The sequence below is a fragment of the Oncorhynchus gorbuscha genome, linkage group LG21 (genome assembly GCF_021184085.1).
Source record: "Oncorhynchus gorbuscha isolate QuinsamMale2020 ecotype Even-year linkage group LG21, OgorEven_v1.0, whole genome shotgun sequence".
Classification (NCBI taxonomy): Eukaryota; Metazoa; Chordata; class Actinopteri; order Salmoniformes; family Salmonidae; genus Oncorhynchus; species Oncorhynchus gorbuscha.
Genome location: NC_060193.1, coordinates 14,928,840 through 14,945,442, shown reverse-complemented (window position 1 = coordinate 14,945,442; position 16,603 = coordinate 14,928,840). Strand labels below are relative to the sequence as shown.

The 16,603-nt window shown below is 42.6% G+C and overlaps 1 protein-coding gene across 3 annotated transcripts in view; it reads left to right on the top strand.

Annotated features, from left to right (window-relative positions):
* The window catches only part of LOC124007633 (protein NDRG2-like), a 36,930-nt gene that overhangs the window by 13,402 nt on the left and 6,925 nt on the right, over nucleotides 1–16,603 (top strand). For 2 of the 3 annotated variants that reach the window (XM_046318283.1, XM_046318285.1), the window contains exons 2-9: nucleotides 10,138–10,231; nucleotides 12,311–12,352; nucleotides 12,486–12,591; nucleotides 12,854–12,974; nucleotides 13,099–13,161; nucleotides 13,413–13,473; nucleotides 15,120–15,206; nucleotides 16,306–16,362. In XM_046318283.1, the coding sequence (XP_046174239.1) occupies nucleotides 10,157–10,231; nucleotides 12,311–12,352; nucleotides 12,486–12,591; nucleotides 12,854–12,974; nucleotides 13,099–13,161; nucleotides 13,413–13,473; nucleotides 15,120–15,206; nucleotides 16,306–16,362 (612 nt within the window). In that variant the 5' untranslated portion in view covers nucleotides 10,138–10,156. Of the gene's footprint in view, nucleotides 1–5,630; nucleotides 5,764–10,137; nucleotides 10,232–12,310; nucleotides 12,353–12,485; nucleotides 12,592–12,853; nucleotides 12,975–13,098; nucleotides 13,162–13,412; nucleotides 13,474–15,119; nucleotides 15,207–16,305; nucleotides 16,363–16,603 lie in introns of those variants that run through there. The other variant, XM_046318284.1, reaches the window with a different exon arrangement.

Sequence of the window (16,603 nt, the reverse complement as noted above, 5' to 3'; positions counted from 1 at the left end):
TTTGCAACCTCTTGTCCCCGTCTATAATCCACACATTCATGTCCCCATTCTTGTCCCCCAGAACACCATTGTCCCCTCCAAACTCGTCACCAAGCTTAGGAACCTGGGACTGAACACCTCCCTCTGCAACTGGATCCTGTACTTCATTCCAGGCCAACCCCAGATGGTGAGGGTAGGTCACATCAACTCCGCCATGCCGACCCCCAGGAGTGTGTGCTGAGTCCCCTCCTGTACTCACTGTTCACCCACGACTGTCTGGCCACGCATGACTCCAACACCGCCATCATGTTAGTTAACGAAACGACGGTGGTAGGTCCTGATCACCGGCGACAATGAGACAGCCTACAGGGAGGAGGTCAGTGACTGGAACAACAACCTCTCCCTCAATGTCAGTATGACCAAGGAGCTGATAGTAGACTACAGAAAACGGGGGTCGAGAACGCCCCCTTCCACATCGACAGGACTACAGAAAACGGGGGTCGGGAACGCCCCCTTCCACATCGACAGGACTACAGTAAACGGGGGTCGAGAACGCCCCCTTCCACATCGACAGGACTACAGAAAACGGGGGTCGAGAATGCCCCCTTCCACATCGACAGGACTACAGTAAACGGGGGTCGAGAACGCCCCCTTCCACATCGACAGGACTACAGTAAACGGGGGTCGAGAATAACCCCCTACCACATCGACAGGACTACAGAAAACGGGGGTCGAGAATGCCCCCTTCCACATCGACAGGACTACAGTAAACGGGGGTCGAGAACGCCCCCTTCCACATCGACAGGACTACAGTAAACGGGGGTCGAGAATAACCCCTACCACATCGACAGGACTACAGAAAACGGGGGTCGAGAATGCCCCCTTCCACATCGACAGGACTACAGTAAACGGGGGTCGAGAACGCCCCCTTCCACATCGACAGGACTACAGAAAACGGGGGTCGAGAACGCCCCCTTCCAGATCGACAGGACTACAGAAAACGGGGGTCGAGAATAACCCCCTACCACATCGACAGGACTACAGAAAACGGGGGTCGAGAACGCCCCCTTCCACATCGACAGGACTACAGAAAACGGGGGTCGGGAACGCCCCCTTCCACATCGACAGGACTACAGAAAACGGGGGTCGGGAATGCCCCCTTCCACATCGACAGGACTACAGAAAACGGGAGTCGAGAATGCCCCCTTCCACATCGACAGGACTACAGAAAACGGGGGTCGGGAACGCCCCCTTCCACATCGACAGGACTACAGAAAACGGGGGTCGAGAACGCCCCCTTCCACATCAACAGGACCTTTGTGTCTAAATCACTAGGAACTTAAAATGGTCCACACACATGCTTACAGTCGTGAAGAAGGCGCGACAATGCCTCTTCCCCCTCAGCAGGTTGAAAAGGTTTGGCATGGGCCCTCAAATCCTCAAAAAGTTATAGAGCTGTACCATTGAGAGCATCTTGACTGGCTGCATCACTGCTTGGTATGGAAGTAGCACCGCCCACGATCGCATAACGCTACAGACGGTGGTGCGGACAACCCGGGACATCACTAGGACCGGGCTCCTTGCCATCCAGGACCTCTATACTGACTACACACGTGCACAACAACTCACATACAATCATCATGTACGCACGCTTCTGCTACTCTGTTTATCATATATCCTGATGTCTAGTCACCTTACCCCTATACATATCTATCCATCCAGTATCCCTGCCCATTGTAAATATGGTATTGGAGCTGACCGTGTATATAACTTACTTAATTGTGTTCTTCTTATTTTATAACTTGTGTTTTTGTTCTACCTTGTTATTTTTAGTATTACATTGTTATTGATTACTGCATTGTTGGGGTTTGAGCTTACAAGAGAGGCATTTCACTGTACTTGTGCATTTGACATTGAAACTTGAATTACACATCACTTTGCAAGTCAGGATAATGTGACTTGGAGGTCTGATGTTGCCTGTAAATCATGAGTTTCAGGCCACTCTATTAGGGTAAAACTAGGCCCTCAAAATAAGTCCTTATGAAATATGTGTTGTATTGTGTTAAATCCTTTAATTTTAATGATTGTTTTTCTTTTTTTTCTTTTGGAAAAGTTTTATTGTTGCATTTCCTTTAAAACAGCTCCTATTTTTGCACAATTTTATACACATAAAAAATGGCATAAAAGTATAAAACCCAGTATTTGAATTTTACATTTGTTAAAAAGTACATGTTAAAAACAATAGAAACAACTGTGAATAAAAGTACTTTTTCTTGTAAAAAACCCCATCAAATTCTATAAAAGCAATTTAAAATGTGTACAAATGATTTAAAAGGTAAAACATTTTTAAGACATGAAAAACATGTCAAAAAGTCACTTTGTTAAAAGGCTGTCTTCGGTCCTTTGCCAGGAACAGGGTGAGTCCTTATCAAACTTGCCTCCTGCTCCTCCGAATCAATTACCGCCCTGTCTGTCGGTGCCCAGAGGAGATCCCTCCCCAAGGCGCTGCAGCGCTGTCAGGCCTTGGCCGCCGGGGCCTTGGGTATTGTGGGGAACCCTTCGCTTGGGGTCGAGGCCCCCTTTCTTCTGTACCACCCCAGGGTTTCCGTGGCTACCATGGCCACTGCCTGGGGGGTGGTCTCTACTCGTTTCGCTACCAGCAGGTTGCGGGAGGACCACAGTGCATCGTTCAGACACGTGAGGATAGGCCAGAGCTTGGTGAAGGCCTTCGGTGGAATAGGCCTTCGGCCCACCCCATACAGCACGAGCTCGGGTGTTAGATCCTCCCCTCCTGGCAGAAACAGGGAGACCAGGGGGCCTGCTTCCTTCCACAGGTCCCTGATGGCTGACCCCTGGTCGGGGGCATGCGGGTGTCCTCACCATGCCCCGGGAGTGCATAACGGCCCTGACCGGGAGGATCTCATGGGTGACCATCCAGGACTGGTCCCGGTGCCGGTTCAGCAGAGCAGGATGGGCCACGTTGCGCCAAACCGTTGTGGGCTTGGCTGTAGCAAGCCCGTGCACTGGACAATGGTTCCCGCTCCTGCACAAGAGAGAGAAGAGAGCGGTGTTTAGTTAAATCCGTGACTGGCTCTTTTTCCAGTTTAACATTTCTTAAGAACTTTTGGAGCTGGACGTAGTGTGTGGAGAGCAGGAAAGAGACTGGGGCTCGGAGGTCGACTGGGATCAGCCTCAGGGTTCTGAGGTAAGATCCCAGCCAGAACTGCGCGAGGGCCTGGGTCTTGTTGTTGACCGGGGAGGTGGCAAGAGTGAGATGTAACGCTGTGTAGCAGCTGCCCAGGAACAAGTAGAGGTCAGGCAAGCCTTAATGATAAAATATTTGATAAGGATCTTACTTAGTGAAGGTCACAGTACTGAAAATGGATGAGTGCAACAACAAAATCTCTCTCTTCACTAATAAATACAGTCATGGGTGATAACGATACAATTCACTCGAAAGGCAAGGCACTCTGGGGAAATATTCAAATAAGGCTTTACACAAAGCAGTGTGTTAATTTAACACTGAAAAGTGTGGACCTGTATAGATACTGGACCAGTTTTATACTTGACACTCTATTTCTATCTCACGTTTTCAGAATGTTGCGCCCTCCTGAACGCAACCATGCCGCCTACATAAGCTTCATGATTTTTAAACGGAACACATTTAGTTACATATGGCAGCTGTACTGACTACTCCACCGAACGGTCAGATTATATCCAAAGCCTGTGTAAACACAATTATCCAGGGAGAGCTATTTCCTGATGCGGTAAAAGCTGATTTTGCGTGTCAGGCTATCAAGCGCTTCAGGACCGATAACGCAAGCTAAGCAGCTGTTGAATAACATCCATAATACAAAGAGCAAACTGTTGAGAGCTAGAGATAGAGGAGGGGGGAGGGGAGAGGAGGGGGAGGGGAGAGGGGGGGGGGGGTCAGTTCCCCCATAGCTCTCTCCCTCGCTCTCTCCATCTCTATGTAGTGACAGACGGTCCCTCCTGTGCAGTTTAACCATTTTTACACGCTCTAGAACACACTGACTCACACACAGGGAGAAAGATAGATTGAGGGGGAGAGAGTGTGATTGAGAGGGGGAGAGAGTGTGATTGAGAGGGGGAGAGAGTGTGATTGAGAGGGGGAGAGAGTGTGATTGAGAGGGGGAGAGAGTGTGATTGAGAGGGGGAGAGGGTGTGCTTGAGAGAGAGAGAGAGAGCGGGCAAGAGAGAAAGAGAGCGAGAGAAAGAGGGGCGGAGAGAGAGAAAGAGGAGGGTGGGAGCAAAAGAGAAAGGACAGAGATAGCAAATGACAAATTGGCTGTATATACATACAGTGCCTTAAAGTATTCATACCCCTTGAATTGTTTTAAAAATCACGATTGTTTTGTCACTGGCCTAGACCAAATTAAAAGTGGAATTATGTTTTTCAATAGTTTTACAAATTAATTACAAATGACAAGCTGAAATGTCTTGAATCAATAAGTATTCAACCCCTTTATGGCACCCCTAAATAAATTCAAGAGTAAAACTGAGCTTAACAAGTTACCTAATACGTTGAATGGACTCACTCTGTGTGCAATAATACTGTTAACATTATTTTTTTTATGACTACCTCATCTCTGTACCCAACTCATTAAATTATCTGTAAGGTCCCTCAGTTGAGCATCGAGATTCAACCACAAAGACCAGGAAGGTTTTTTAATGCCTCGCAAAGTAGGGCACCCACCATGAGGCCAGTGTTAACATTAAAACAGTTATAGAGTTTAATGGTTGTGATGAGAGAGAGAGAGGCTAATGCATAATCAACCTACCCGTTAGTCGCATGACTGAATGACTGCCACATTCCAGTCAATAGCTAACCAACTAGCTCTGGCACATGACACATTGTGGCTGATCATTTTGTGAAACAGTGTGATGCAATGCTGCTGCCTGTGTAGAGCTCCGGTCTGAAGTAGTGCACTATATAGGGAATTTGGGATGGATGTCACTGTTTGTTGATTTGCAGAGAGCTGATTCATATTGTTATCCATGGCTTGTATTGTAATTTTATTACTTGTGTACAACCAAATTGTACCGGGTGATTGTCTCTCGGAATAATTATCAGTTACCATTCCATAAAATTACTTTCATGTCATGTGGCATTAGATTGGACATCTAGTCGCTCGCTATTAAAATGTTAATTTCAGTATTTGAAAGTAATAATATTATGAAGGCGATAAAATATCTTCTACATTCTGAATAATAGAGTGGAATAAAGACGCTTGTGAAGTGGTAGCATTGCCGCCTCCGGCTCACGTATATGCTGTCAGCAAGGGTTGGAATCCAGCCAACTGTCCTTTAAAACAACCTCTCTCTATCTTCACCCATCGTCATCCTCTCTCTCTAAAAATGGAAAATGTCATACAAATCTATATATGTGACCCAGCACCCCTTTTCAGTCTTATGTAGCAACATTTGAAATGGTGTTTTTCACATTGGATAAAAGTTGAGATTCTACAAAAACAGTTGAGCAACGTCGGGAAAGTAGTTCTGCTTTGAAAGGTGATAAACTTGTAACCCTACTTTTGACAAAATTGGCTTTGAATGTTTTGGTACACATACTGGAGAGATCTTCTTTGCCTACACCCATTCAGCATCGTTCACACCCTCTTAAGCCTTAGCCCCACCCATCTCTTTAAGGATTCACATGTGTAACCATGTGCTTAGCAGAGAGCAAGGTAGTGTAGTAAACAACCAAAGATTTCAAGAGTAAACGTGGTGAAGATGGTAGCCGACAATAAGGAAAACCTCCAGGTAAAATACACTCTATCTAGTCTTTGGCCTATATCCTAATCTGACTTTGGTACAGGTCATGTTGTCCTTCACATTACCGTCTCTGGTAAACACACACTATATCAAACAAATATGTTTATTTGTCACATGCACAGGATATAGGTGTATTTTTTTAATGTGTTAAATGGTTACTGGCATAGTCGCAATATCAAATACAGAAAGTGTCCAGATAAATATTTTATAATTATTAGATCATGCTTACCCAGACACACTTGCCTAAATTGATGGGTCATGTGAAAGAGAGGCTATAGCCATCCCCACATCTAGCTACGTGGATGGGCTTCAATTGTCTACACCTGTTCACATGTTCATGAAATAAAATAAATGGCCGTAATCACCCCAAGACACACCTGGCTAACTTGATAGGCCGTGTATTCATCTGGTGAAGTGGAGTCTTGCTTGGACATGTAAATTAGCTGCTAAACAATGAACCATAATGCAGTACTAGCAATACAAATGGATGGTCATATTGTAGCACCCCGTATTATCGGCATATTCAACAGCGTTTTTAAGAAGTATATTACCTTCAACACTGTTATCTTGTGATCAAGCCGTCAATGTTTTGTGATTATTGGTGTTGTAAAAAGGTTAGCTAACGTGTTAGAAATTAGCATGTTTAACATTTCAGTGGAAATACTACTATTTGATAAGCGGTTCAGTGAAAAAATAATAATTCCGGTATTATCGGCATACGGACCCCACCTTACTATTTTGTTCAGTTACAAGATATGTCTGTTTAATTTTGTTCAAAAAAGAGACAATAACCTCATATCCAAAGTTTTTACTAGATAGTTGGCTAGTCTTCCAGTTAAAAAAAAATGAAAATCGGTGGTCAACTAGCTCGAAGGGTGTCTTTAGTCTCAAAACGTACAGTTATTTTCCAGTCCGTTTAAATGTTGATCAAGGTGATTTAATTCTCCAACCGCTAGAGAGTGTCTGAAGTTGGGGGGGGGGGGGGGTGTCCGATGTTGGGGGAAAATTAGCTAGCTAGCCACCATGCATGAAATTCTGTAGTATGAATCTGCAGGTAGCTAAAGCTAACCAACAAGGTTCTATGTTAGCTAGCTAGCTGACATTAGGCTATAACTAGCAATGCAAAAGATTTCTGAGATACAAATAATATTACTACACAGATCATACATGTAATGTCAGCTAGCGAGCCAGCCAGCTAATGTTTCACTGATTTCAAAACTTCTTCTATGACAACAACACTGTTGATCAGCATTTCTTCCCCATCACTGTCATCAAATCACATTTTATTTGTCACATACACGTGTTTAGCAGATGTTATTGCGGGTGTAGGGAAATGCTTGTGTTTCTAGCGCCCAACAGTGCAGTAATATCTAACAAGTAATATCTAACAATCCAAAGTAAAGGAATGGGATTAAGAATATATAAATATTTGGACGAGCAATATCAGAGCGGCATAGACAAAGATACAGTAGAATACAGTATATACTTATGAGATGAGTAATGCAAGATATATAAACATTATTAAAGTGACTAGTGTTCCAATTATTGAAGTGGCCAATGATTTCAAGTCTGTGTATATAGGGCTGTGGCCTCTAATGTGCTAGTGATGGCTGTTTAACAGTCTGATGGCCTTGAGAAAGAAGCTGTCTCTCGGTCCAAGCTTTGATGCACCTGTACTGACCTCGCCTTCTGGATGATAGCGCGGTGAACAGGCAGTGGCTCAGGTGCTTTTGGTCCTTAATGATGTTTTTGGCCTTCCATGTTTCATCGGGTGCTGTAGGTGTCCTGGAGGGCAGGCAGTGTGCCCCCGGTGATGCGTTGGGCAGACCGCACCACCCTCTGGAGAGCCCTGCAGTTGAGGGCGGTGCAATTACCGTACCAGGCCGTGATACAGCCCGACAGGATGCTCCATTGTGCATCTGTAAAAGTTTGTAAGGGTTTTTACGTGCCATGCCACATTTCCTCTTCCTCCTGACTTTGAAGAGGCGCTGTTGCGCCTTGTTTCCTTCTCCACTGTGCTCCAGTCGATGTGGATAGGGGGCGGCTCCCTCTGCTGTTTCCTGAAGTCCACGATCAGCTCCTTTGTTTTGTTGACGTTGGGTGAGGTTATTATCCTGGTACCACACTCTCAAGGCCCTCACCTCCTCCCTGTAGGCTGTCTTGTCATTGTTGGTAATCAGGCCTACTACTGTTGTGTCGTCTGCAAACTTGATGATTGAGTTGGAGGCGTGCGTGGCCACGCAGTCATGGGTGAACAGGGAGTACAGGAGAGGGCTGAGCACGCATCCTTGTGGGGCCCCAGTGTTGAGGATCAGTGAATTGGAGGTGTGCGTTTCCTACCTTCACCACCTGGGAGCGGCCCGTCAGGAAGTCCAGAACCCAGTTGCACAGGGCAGGGTTCAGACCCAGGGCCGCGAGCTTAATGATGAGCTTGGAGGGTACTATGGTGTTGAATGCTGAGCTGTAGTCAATGAACAGCATTCTTATATAAGTATTCCTCTTGTCCAGATGGGCTAGGGCAGTGTGATGGCGATTGCATCGTCTGTGGATCTATTTGGGTGTTAAGCAAATTGCAGTGGGAATAGTGTGTCACGTAAGGTATAGATCCTTGACTAGTCTCTCAAAGCACTTCTTGATGTCAGAAGTGAGTGCTACAAGTCGATAGTCATTTCGTTCAGTTACCTTTGATTTCTTGGGTACAGGAACAATGCTGGACATCTTGAAGCAACATCAGAAGACTACAATGTCCGGTTCCTTTTTATATATATATTTTTTTTATACCTAAATCAGGGATTTCCACATCGTCTCGTTCATTTTAGAAGTCAGAGAGATTCAGTATGCACGATCTTCCTCAGGAAAGTAGTCCATCACAACTTTTTCCCACTGATCTTTGTCAATAGCACCTGCTAAATTCAGGGCAGCAATGTTGTTGAGAGCAGTAGCAACACTTTTGCAGTTCTCCATGATATCTTTCAAAAAAGCTGCGGTAGCAAGGATTATCTGCACATACTGAGAAGCTCATGTTATAGACTGTCACGCCCTGACCTTAGTCTTTTTATTTCTCTATTTGGTTAGTCGGGGTGTGATTTGGGTGGGCATTCTAGTTTTTCTATTTCTTTGTTGGCCGGGTATGGTTCCCAATCAGAGGCAGCTGTCTATCATTGTCTCTGATTGGGGATCATACTTAGGTAGCCTTTTTTCCCACCTTAGTTTGTGGGGTCTTGTTTTCGTGTGGTGCCTGTGAGCACGCCAGTCGTTACGTCTCGTTTGCTGTTTATTGTTTTTGTTGGGGAGTTTCATTTTAATAAACATGTGGAACTCTATGCACGCTGCGCCTTGGTCCGCTCATTTCAATGAACGTGACATAGACAGAAACATGCTACATGGCAGACCAATCCGAACTCATCTCATGGGCATGTCCAGTCCATCCGTGGCTAGCGGGATGGTTCTTGTATTTTTCCGTGGCTGAACCAACTAGGCTTGTAAATTTAACAATTTATTTGTATTTACAGATGGTATACAAGTTTGTTATTAAGGCACATGAAAGTTCACATGTTCCAAGAGGCGTTTCTGCCAAAAAACACATATTGATGAGAATGATTAATTTCCTTAAACGGGTAACATATTTAAAAATGTAACCTTCTTCTTCTCTGAGGGATATCCTGTCCCTAAATTGCAACAGCCTGACGGAATAGAAAACACAAATCTAGGGAAGGGATGTGCCAATGGTTAGCCACAAGCCAAGCTACAGCCCGCCATGTCATCATTCATCAGCCTTCAATGTGCACTTCCTCATTTCAGACAGGCTACTGTTTTGAGCATGGTCAATTTGATACGGAAAGAATACAAAAACAGGCTATATTATTAGGCTCACAAGTTGATGTGGTATTTTTCAAACAGGTGGCAGTGATGATTATATTAAGACGATTCAGGAGTACTCAACCTCCAAGTCGCTGTGGAGAGAGATATGTAGGGAGATAGGGAGAGATGGGCAGAGTGTCGAGGGATGTTCTCTGTGTTTGAGACACACAGAGACACAGGCACCTTAGGGGCCACACACACACTGGGATTACAGTTTAATAATGTCACCTTGGCACTGCATTCTGCCTAAAGTGGCCTATGTACGTCCCTCTCTGCTTGTTCTGTTTCTCTCTCTCTCTCTCGCTATCCCTCCATCATCCCTTATTCTTCCCAGTTAATTATGTTGCAAACTTTAATTAGTAAATCACTTCCATGAAGTCGTGCGGAACGGCAAAAGTCCCAGTGGATTAAGGCAGAGTGTGTGCGTGTGTGCGTGCGTGCACGTGAGAGACTCTCGAATTGTAATGCGTTTTCATTCATAAACGTGTGTATCTTCTCTAGGGCTTGAACAAGTGACGCCATGACGACGGAGATGCAGGAGATCGCCATCACAGAGGAAAAACCTTTACTTCCTGGTCAGCCCGATCCTACAAAGGTACACACAGGCACATACACACACATACATACACACTGCCACATGCAGGCTGACCCATCCAGACTTCAGAAAGTATTTACACCACTTGATTTCTTTCACATTTTGTTGTTACATGGTGGGATTCAAATTGATTGAATTGTCTTTTTTGTTGTCAACGATCTACACAGAATACTCTAATGTCAAAATGGAAGTAAAAGTATAAGATTTGTAAAATAAAAAATACTAATATATCTTGATTTTGATAAGTATTCATCCCCCTGAGTCAATACATGTCAGAATCCCCTTTGACAGTGATTACAGCTGTGAGTCTTTCTGGGTACATTTCTAAATGCTTTGCACACGTGGATTGTACAATATTTGCACATTATTTAAAAAAAAATCAGGCTCTGTCAAGTTGGTTTTTGATCATTGCTACACAGCCATTTTCAAGTCTTACAATATATTTTCAAGCTAATTTAAGTCCGTACTAGGCCACTCAGGAACATTCAATGCCGTCTTTGTAAGCAACTCCAGTGTACATTTGACCTTGTGTTTTAGGCTATTTCCCTGCTGAAAGGTGTTGGAAAGCAGACTGAACCAGGTTTTCCTCTAGGATTTTCCCTATGCTTATCTCTGTTCCGTTTATTTTTATCACAAAAAAACGAGTCCTTGCCGAAGACAAGCATACCCATAACATGATGCAGCCACCACCATGCTTGAAAATATGAAAAGTGGTACTCGGTAATGTGTTGGATTTGCCCCAAACATAACACTTTGTATTCAGGACATGAAGTACATTTCTTTGCCACATCTTTTTTTAAACTTAAGTGCCTTATTTCAAACAGGATGCATGTTTTGGAATCTTCCTTCTTTTCACTCTGTCAGTTAGGTTCATATTGTGCAGTAACTACAATGTTGTTGATCCATCCTCCGTTGTCTCCTATCAGCGCCGTTAAACTGTAGCTGTTTTAAAGTCGCCTTCATTTCCGGCAACTGAGTTAGGAAGGACGCCCTTATCTTTGTAGTGACTGGGTGTATTGATACACCATCCATAGTGTTATTAATAACTTCACCATGCTCAAAGGGATATTCAATGTTTGCTTATTTCTTTTTTTGCCATCTACCAATAGGTGTCCTCCTTCGAGTGGCGTTGGAAAACCTCCCTGGTCTTTGTGGTTGAATTTGTGTTTGAAATTCACTGCCCGACTGAGGGACCATACAGAAAATTGTATGTGTGGGGTACAGAGATCAAAAATCATGTTACACACCATTATTGCACACTGTTAGCCCATGCAACCTATTATGTGACTTGTTAAGCACATTTTTACTCCTGAACATATTTAGCCTTGCCATAACAAAGGGGTTGAATACTTATTGACTCAAGACATTTCAGCTAGCAATTATTATCATTTTTTTTCTCCTAAAAACACAATTCCACTTCGACATGGGGTATTACGTGTGACAAAAGCATCTTTAATTAATCCATTTTAAATCGACAACAAAATGTGGACAAAGTCAAGGGGTGTGTCTTTGTGTGTGTGACTGCATGTGTTCTCGTGTGTGTACTTGTGTAGTTGCTGGGCTAGGCTGGCTCAGACATGAGAGCTTGGTTGATGTCATAGCCCTGAGGGTGTGTAAGATGAGAAGCTCTTCTGTTGTTGTGCAGAACAGAGCTGAAGAGGAGGGTTGAGATGTGTTGTCTCACTGCTGCCATCTGCTGACGGTGGACTGTTAGGGGAATTACAGACTCAAATGCATGAACCAGGACCATATTCCAAGAGTCTCAGAGTAGGAGTGCTAATCTAAGATATCAGGTCCGCTGTGTCCAGGATCATAATACATTGATCTTATTCATTATGATGTAAAAGATAGAAACTGACCCTACTTTGTGAATACGGGCACACGGCTCATGTTAGTGGGTTGATACTGTGAAAAGTATTTTCCAATGAACAGCTGTACATAATCATTTCACAATTATCTTCCCAGAGAGGTTCCCAGATGTATTTCACAATGATATTGTGTGTCAGAAATATGTCTGGTTCTGCCTACTGTTGTACCCAAAACCAATAGAGACCTGAACGGTTTTCTCCATCTTTGTAGGATGTTGAGGCTGCAGCTCGGATACTGTTGGACCAGGGCCAGGTAACACTGTTTCTGAATAAATGGCCGTGTCGATTTCGATATGTGGAAGAATGTTCACTGTATATTTGTTTGTGTGTGTGTGTAGCTTAGTGTTATGGTAGTATATGTGTGTAACTCTCTCTCCCCCTCTCAGGAACACAGTATTGAGACTCCACATGGTCTCCTCCACGTAACTCTCCATGGAACCTCCAACACACGCCGTCCTGCCATCCTGACCTTCCATGACGTGGGCCTGGACAGTGAGTCTCTGTCTCTCTCTCTCTCTCTCTCTCTCCTTCTATTACTCTGTCTTTACCTTTCATCTCTGCTTTGTTTCCCATTCCTCAGTCATCCCGTAGAGCAATATGCCTTTTTTTTTTTTTGAGTTTCTCTTCAGTTCTGCGACTGCCTTCAGTTTTTTTCTTTTTTATGGTGAATGATTTATGCTTTTCAAGTTCTGACTTTCACTATTTCTTTCTCTCTCGTTCCCGTTCTCTTTCTCCTAATCTCTCTCTCTCCCAGGTAAAAGCTGCTTCTCTCCTCTGTTTAAGTTTGAGGAGATGCAGGAGATAGTGAAGAACTTTACCCTGGTCCACATCGATGCTCCAGGCCAAGAGGAGGGGGCTACCGCCTATCCTATGGGGTGTGTGTGTGTGTGTGTGTGTGTGTGTGTGTGTGTGTGTGTGTGTGTGTGCGTGTGTGTGTGTTGTGTGCGCGCATGTGTGTTTAATTGTTCATATAAACATGTTCTTGCTCATGTGTTTTAGATACCAATATCCGTCCATGGAACAAATTGCAGAGATGATCCCTGCTGTCCTGACATATTTCAAGTGAGTCAGACTTATTTCATCTTCATTACATAATACTTGCTTGTTTACTGTCTTGTCCACCACAAAAAAATGTATTACTTAGTATTCTCAAACGTCTACTGGCATTCACAAGAGACGTGGTCACTATCAGAAACTCTGTCACTAAGTCGGTACTCTGTACTGAAATACAAATGTATATTACAGTCCAGACATGTCTATCCATGTTGTCACTATCAGAAACTCTATCACTAAGTCTGTACTCCCTGTTCTAGTTTCCGTACTGTCATCGGAATTGGAGTGGGATCTGGTTCTTACATTCTCTCCAGATTCACAGTGAGTGTGTTCTTATCATGTTACTTCCCCCTGTATCAGTTCATACAGCTGCCCTGCCATAAATCACATTATAAACACGGTAGTTCCAGCACTGAATGCTGATTGGCTGAAAGGCGTGGTATATCAGACCTTATACCACAGGTATTACCAAAAATGACCTTTTACTGCTCTAATTAAGTTGCTAACCAGTTTATAATAGCAATAACAATAATAGTAATATTGCTTAAGTATACCATGCTGTTAGTTATGTTATGTAGTCTCTTGGTACTAGTCTGTGCATTGAAATAACATGGGTTAGTGTAGTGGGGTAATGTTTATTATATAACCATATTATATATATACCCCATATTAGACCCATAATAAGACTAAGCAATTAATGGAAATATATCTGACTCCATTTAACATTCTTGTAGTAAACCCTCAAATGTGATCCGTGGTAAGACTAAGCTATTAGCCCATGAAATGAATTATCTGTCTCCATAAGATGAATCACAATAGGCCAGAGCCTAAAGTTGAACCAGGTGCAATCAGCTCTTATGGGTTTAGCTGGCTAAGATCAAGGAATGGTAATGAGAAGTGAATATCAAATCAAGTATTATTTGAATAACTTTGTAAAATGAATGGATTCACATACAAGGTATAAAGCTGAAGTTACAAACCATTAACAAGCATGTCTATGTGTAGTGAGAATTGTGTTTGGTTGCTATATTATGTCCATGTTCTCCAACAACAGGTCATAAGAGCAATTGCAATTTCTAATTGATTTCTATAAGAGCAGAGAGTCTGCAAAATAAACATGTTAAAGTGTGTTTAGACCCAATCAGGAAGTAGAGACTTGACTGCATCTTTAAACATGGATGAAATGGTATATGACTAAATCACTGTTCTGTCTCGAGAGACAGAGCTGTCAACAAAATGTATTTCAAACCTGACAAAATCACATTCAAAGATCAGTTTAAAACTATGCTATCTTTAGCAGGTCGCCTTCTATCAGGTGAGGATGACAGCAACATTCAGAATAAAACATGTGAGATCTAAAGCTCACCCACTGATTGTGTGAATCAAATATGATTTTACACAAGTTTGTAAACCCAGTCTGAGCAGAGAGAACATAGTTTAGGTTGAACCTGCATTAGCAAAATCGTGCTATATGGTTATCTCCTCAGTGTATCCCAGTGCTTGCTTCTTTTTGTCAATTCATACAATTCAGCAGTCTAAACAGTCATTTTTATTATTAGATGTATTTTTATATAACTAGACAAGTCAGTTAAGAACAAATTCTTATTTACAATGACAGCCTTGGTGGTTCCGAACTTCTTTCATTTAAGAATGATGGAGGCCACTGTGTTCTTGGGGACCTTCAATGCTGCACCTGATCTCAATTTTGGGTCTCATAGCAAATGGTCTGAATACTTTCGTAAATAAGGTATTTCTGTGTATCTAAAAACCTGTTTTGGCTTTGTCATTATGGGGTATAATGTGGCTAAAAAAAAAGAGAAGAAGATTTAATCCATTTAAGAATAAGGCTGTAGTGGGTCTGAATACTTTCCAAAGACCCTGTTAATACTGACAAATGTTTTACTCTCGCTTTTATTCTCTCTCTGTCTCTCTCTCTCACTCTCTCTCGCTCTCTCTCTCCTTCTCAGATGGCCCATCCAGACTCAGTTGAAGGTCTGGTTCTCATCAACATGGATCCTGAGACCAGAGGGTGGATGGACTGGGCGGCCCAGAAGGTTACTGTCCATTTAATATGTTTAAAAATATATATTTTAAAGTCTTTTGTATTAAATATTATCATTACTCAGAAGCCCAGAAGGTTCTTTTGTATTTGTTATGGATCCCATTTGCAACTACACTTCCTGGGGTCCAGCAAAATAAAGGCAGTATATACCATTTTAAAGACATTACATTTAATTCACAGCACATTAAGTGTGTGCCTTCAGACCACTACTCACCACATATCTACAACACAAAATCTATGTATGTGCATAGTGCGTATGTTATCATGTGTCTGTGCCAATGTTTGTGTTGCTTCACAGTCCCCACTGTTCCATGAGGTGTATTTTTTTAATCTGTTTTTTAAATCTAATTTTACTGCTTGCATCAGTTACTTGATGTGGAATAGAGTTTCATGTAGTCATGGCTCTATTTAGTACTGCACGCCTCCCATAGGTAGGAATTATTTTTGCTTCCCTCCAGGCCTGAGGGCACACACTTTCTAGTAGGTTTAAATTGAAGATACGGCAAAAAGGAGTGGCAAAATGGTCTGCTATTTTTCTCAATAATTTTATTGACCACCAAATCCCCTAGATTCAGACTCCTAATTATCCTCACCCCTCTGAAGATTCCATACCAACTTCCACGCCAGTCAGGACTGACGTGTTTTTATCTCTGAACACTATAAATATTGGTTTCTCCATGACTGTAGGATAAGGGGAACAGGGGGTGTGTTCATGAATGTTTATATGTTCATGAATACTAGCAGCATTTCCATCAATTTGACTATTAGATCAAATATCAGTCCAACATCTTATTAAATTTGATAATTTCTCTTCTGTGTGTGTTCATTTTAAAATTAAAATAGAAACTCAATTTTCACCAGAAATGTAAAAATTGCTCTCATAAACAGCCATTACGTTCTTGGACAATGGAGTATTTTGATGAATATTGTTATTGTGAAATGACAATTTGATAAATTAGCGTTTAGAGGAGGATAACAGCTAGTGGAATTGTATTCATGGTGGTTGTACTGTGCTGTATGATATTAACTAAGCTGTTATTACTTTGTCTTATATCTCTCTCTTTCTGTCTCCTCTGTCTGTCTGTCTCTAGATCACTACCCTGACCTCCTCCATCACAGAGCAGATCCTGAGTCATCTCTTCAGCCAGGTGTGTGTGTGTGTGTGTTTGTGTGTGTGTGCAAAAAAATACTATGTTATTATAGAATGTAACCTGATGTGTTTTTTAAAAACTTTTGAACTATCTATCTTTATCGTATAAAACACACAATATTTGACATAGTAAGGACATAAACTCAGCAAAAAAAGAAACGTCCATTTTTCACGACCCTGTCTTTAATAGATAATTTGTAAAAATCCAAATAACTTCACAGATCTTCATTGTAAAGGGT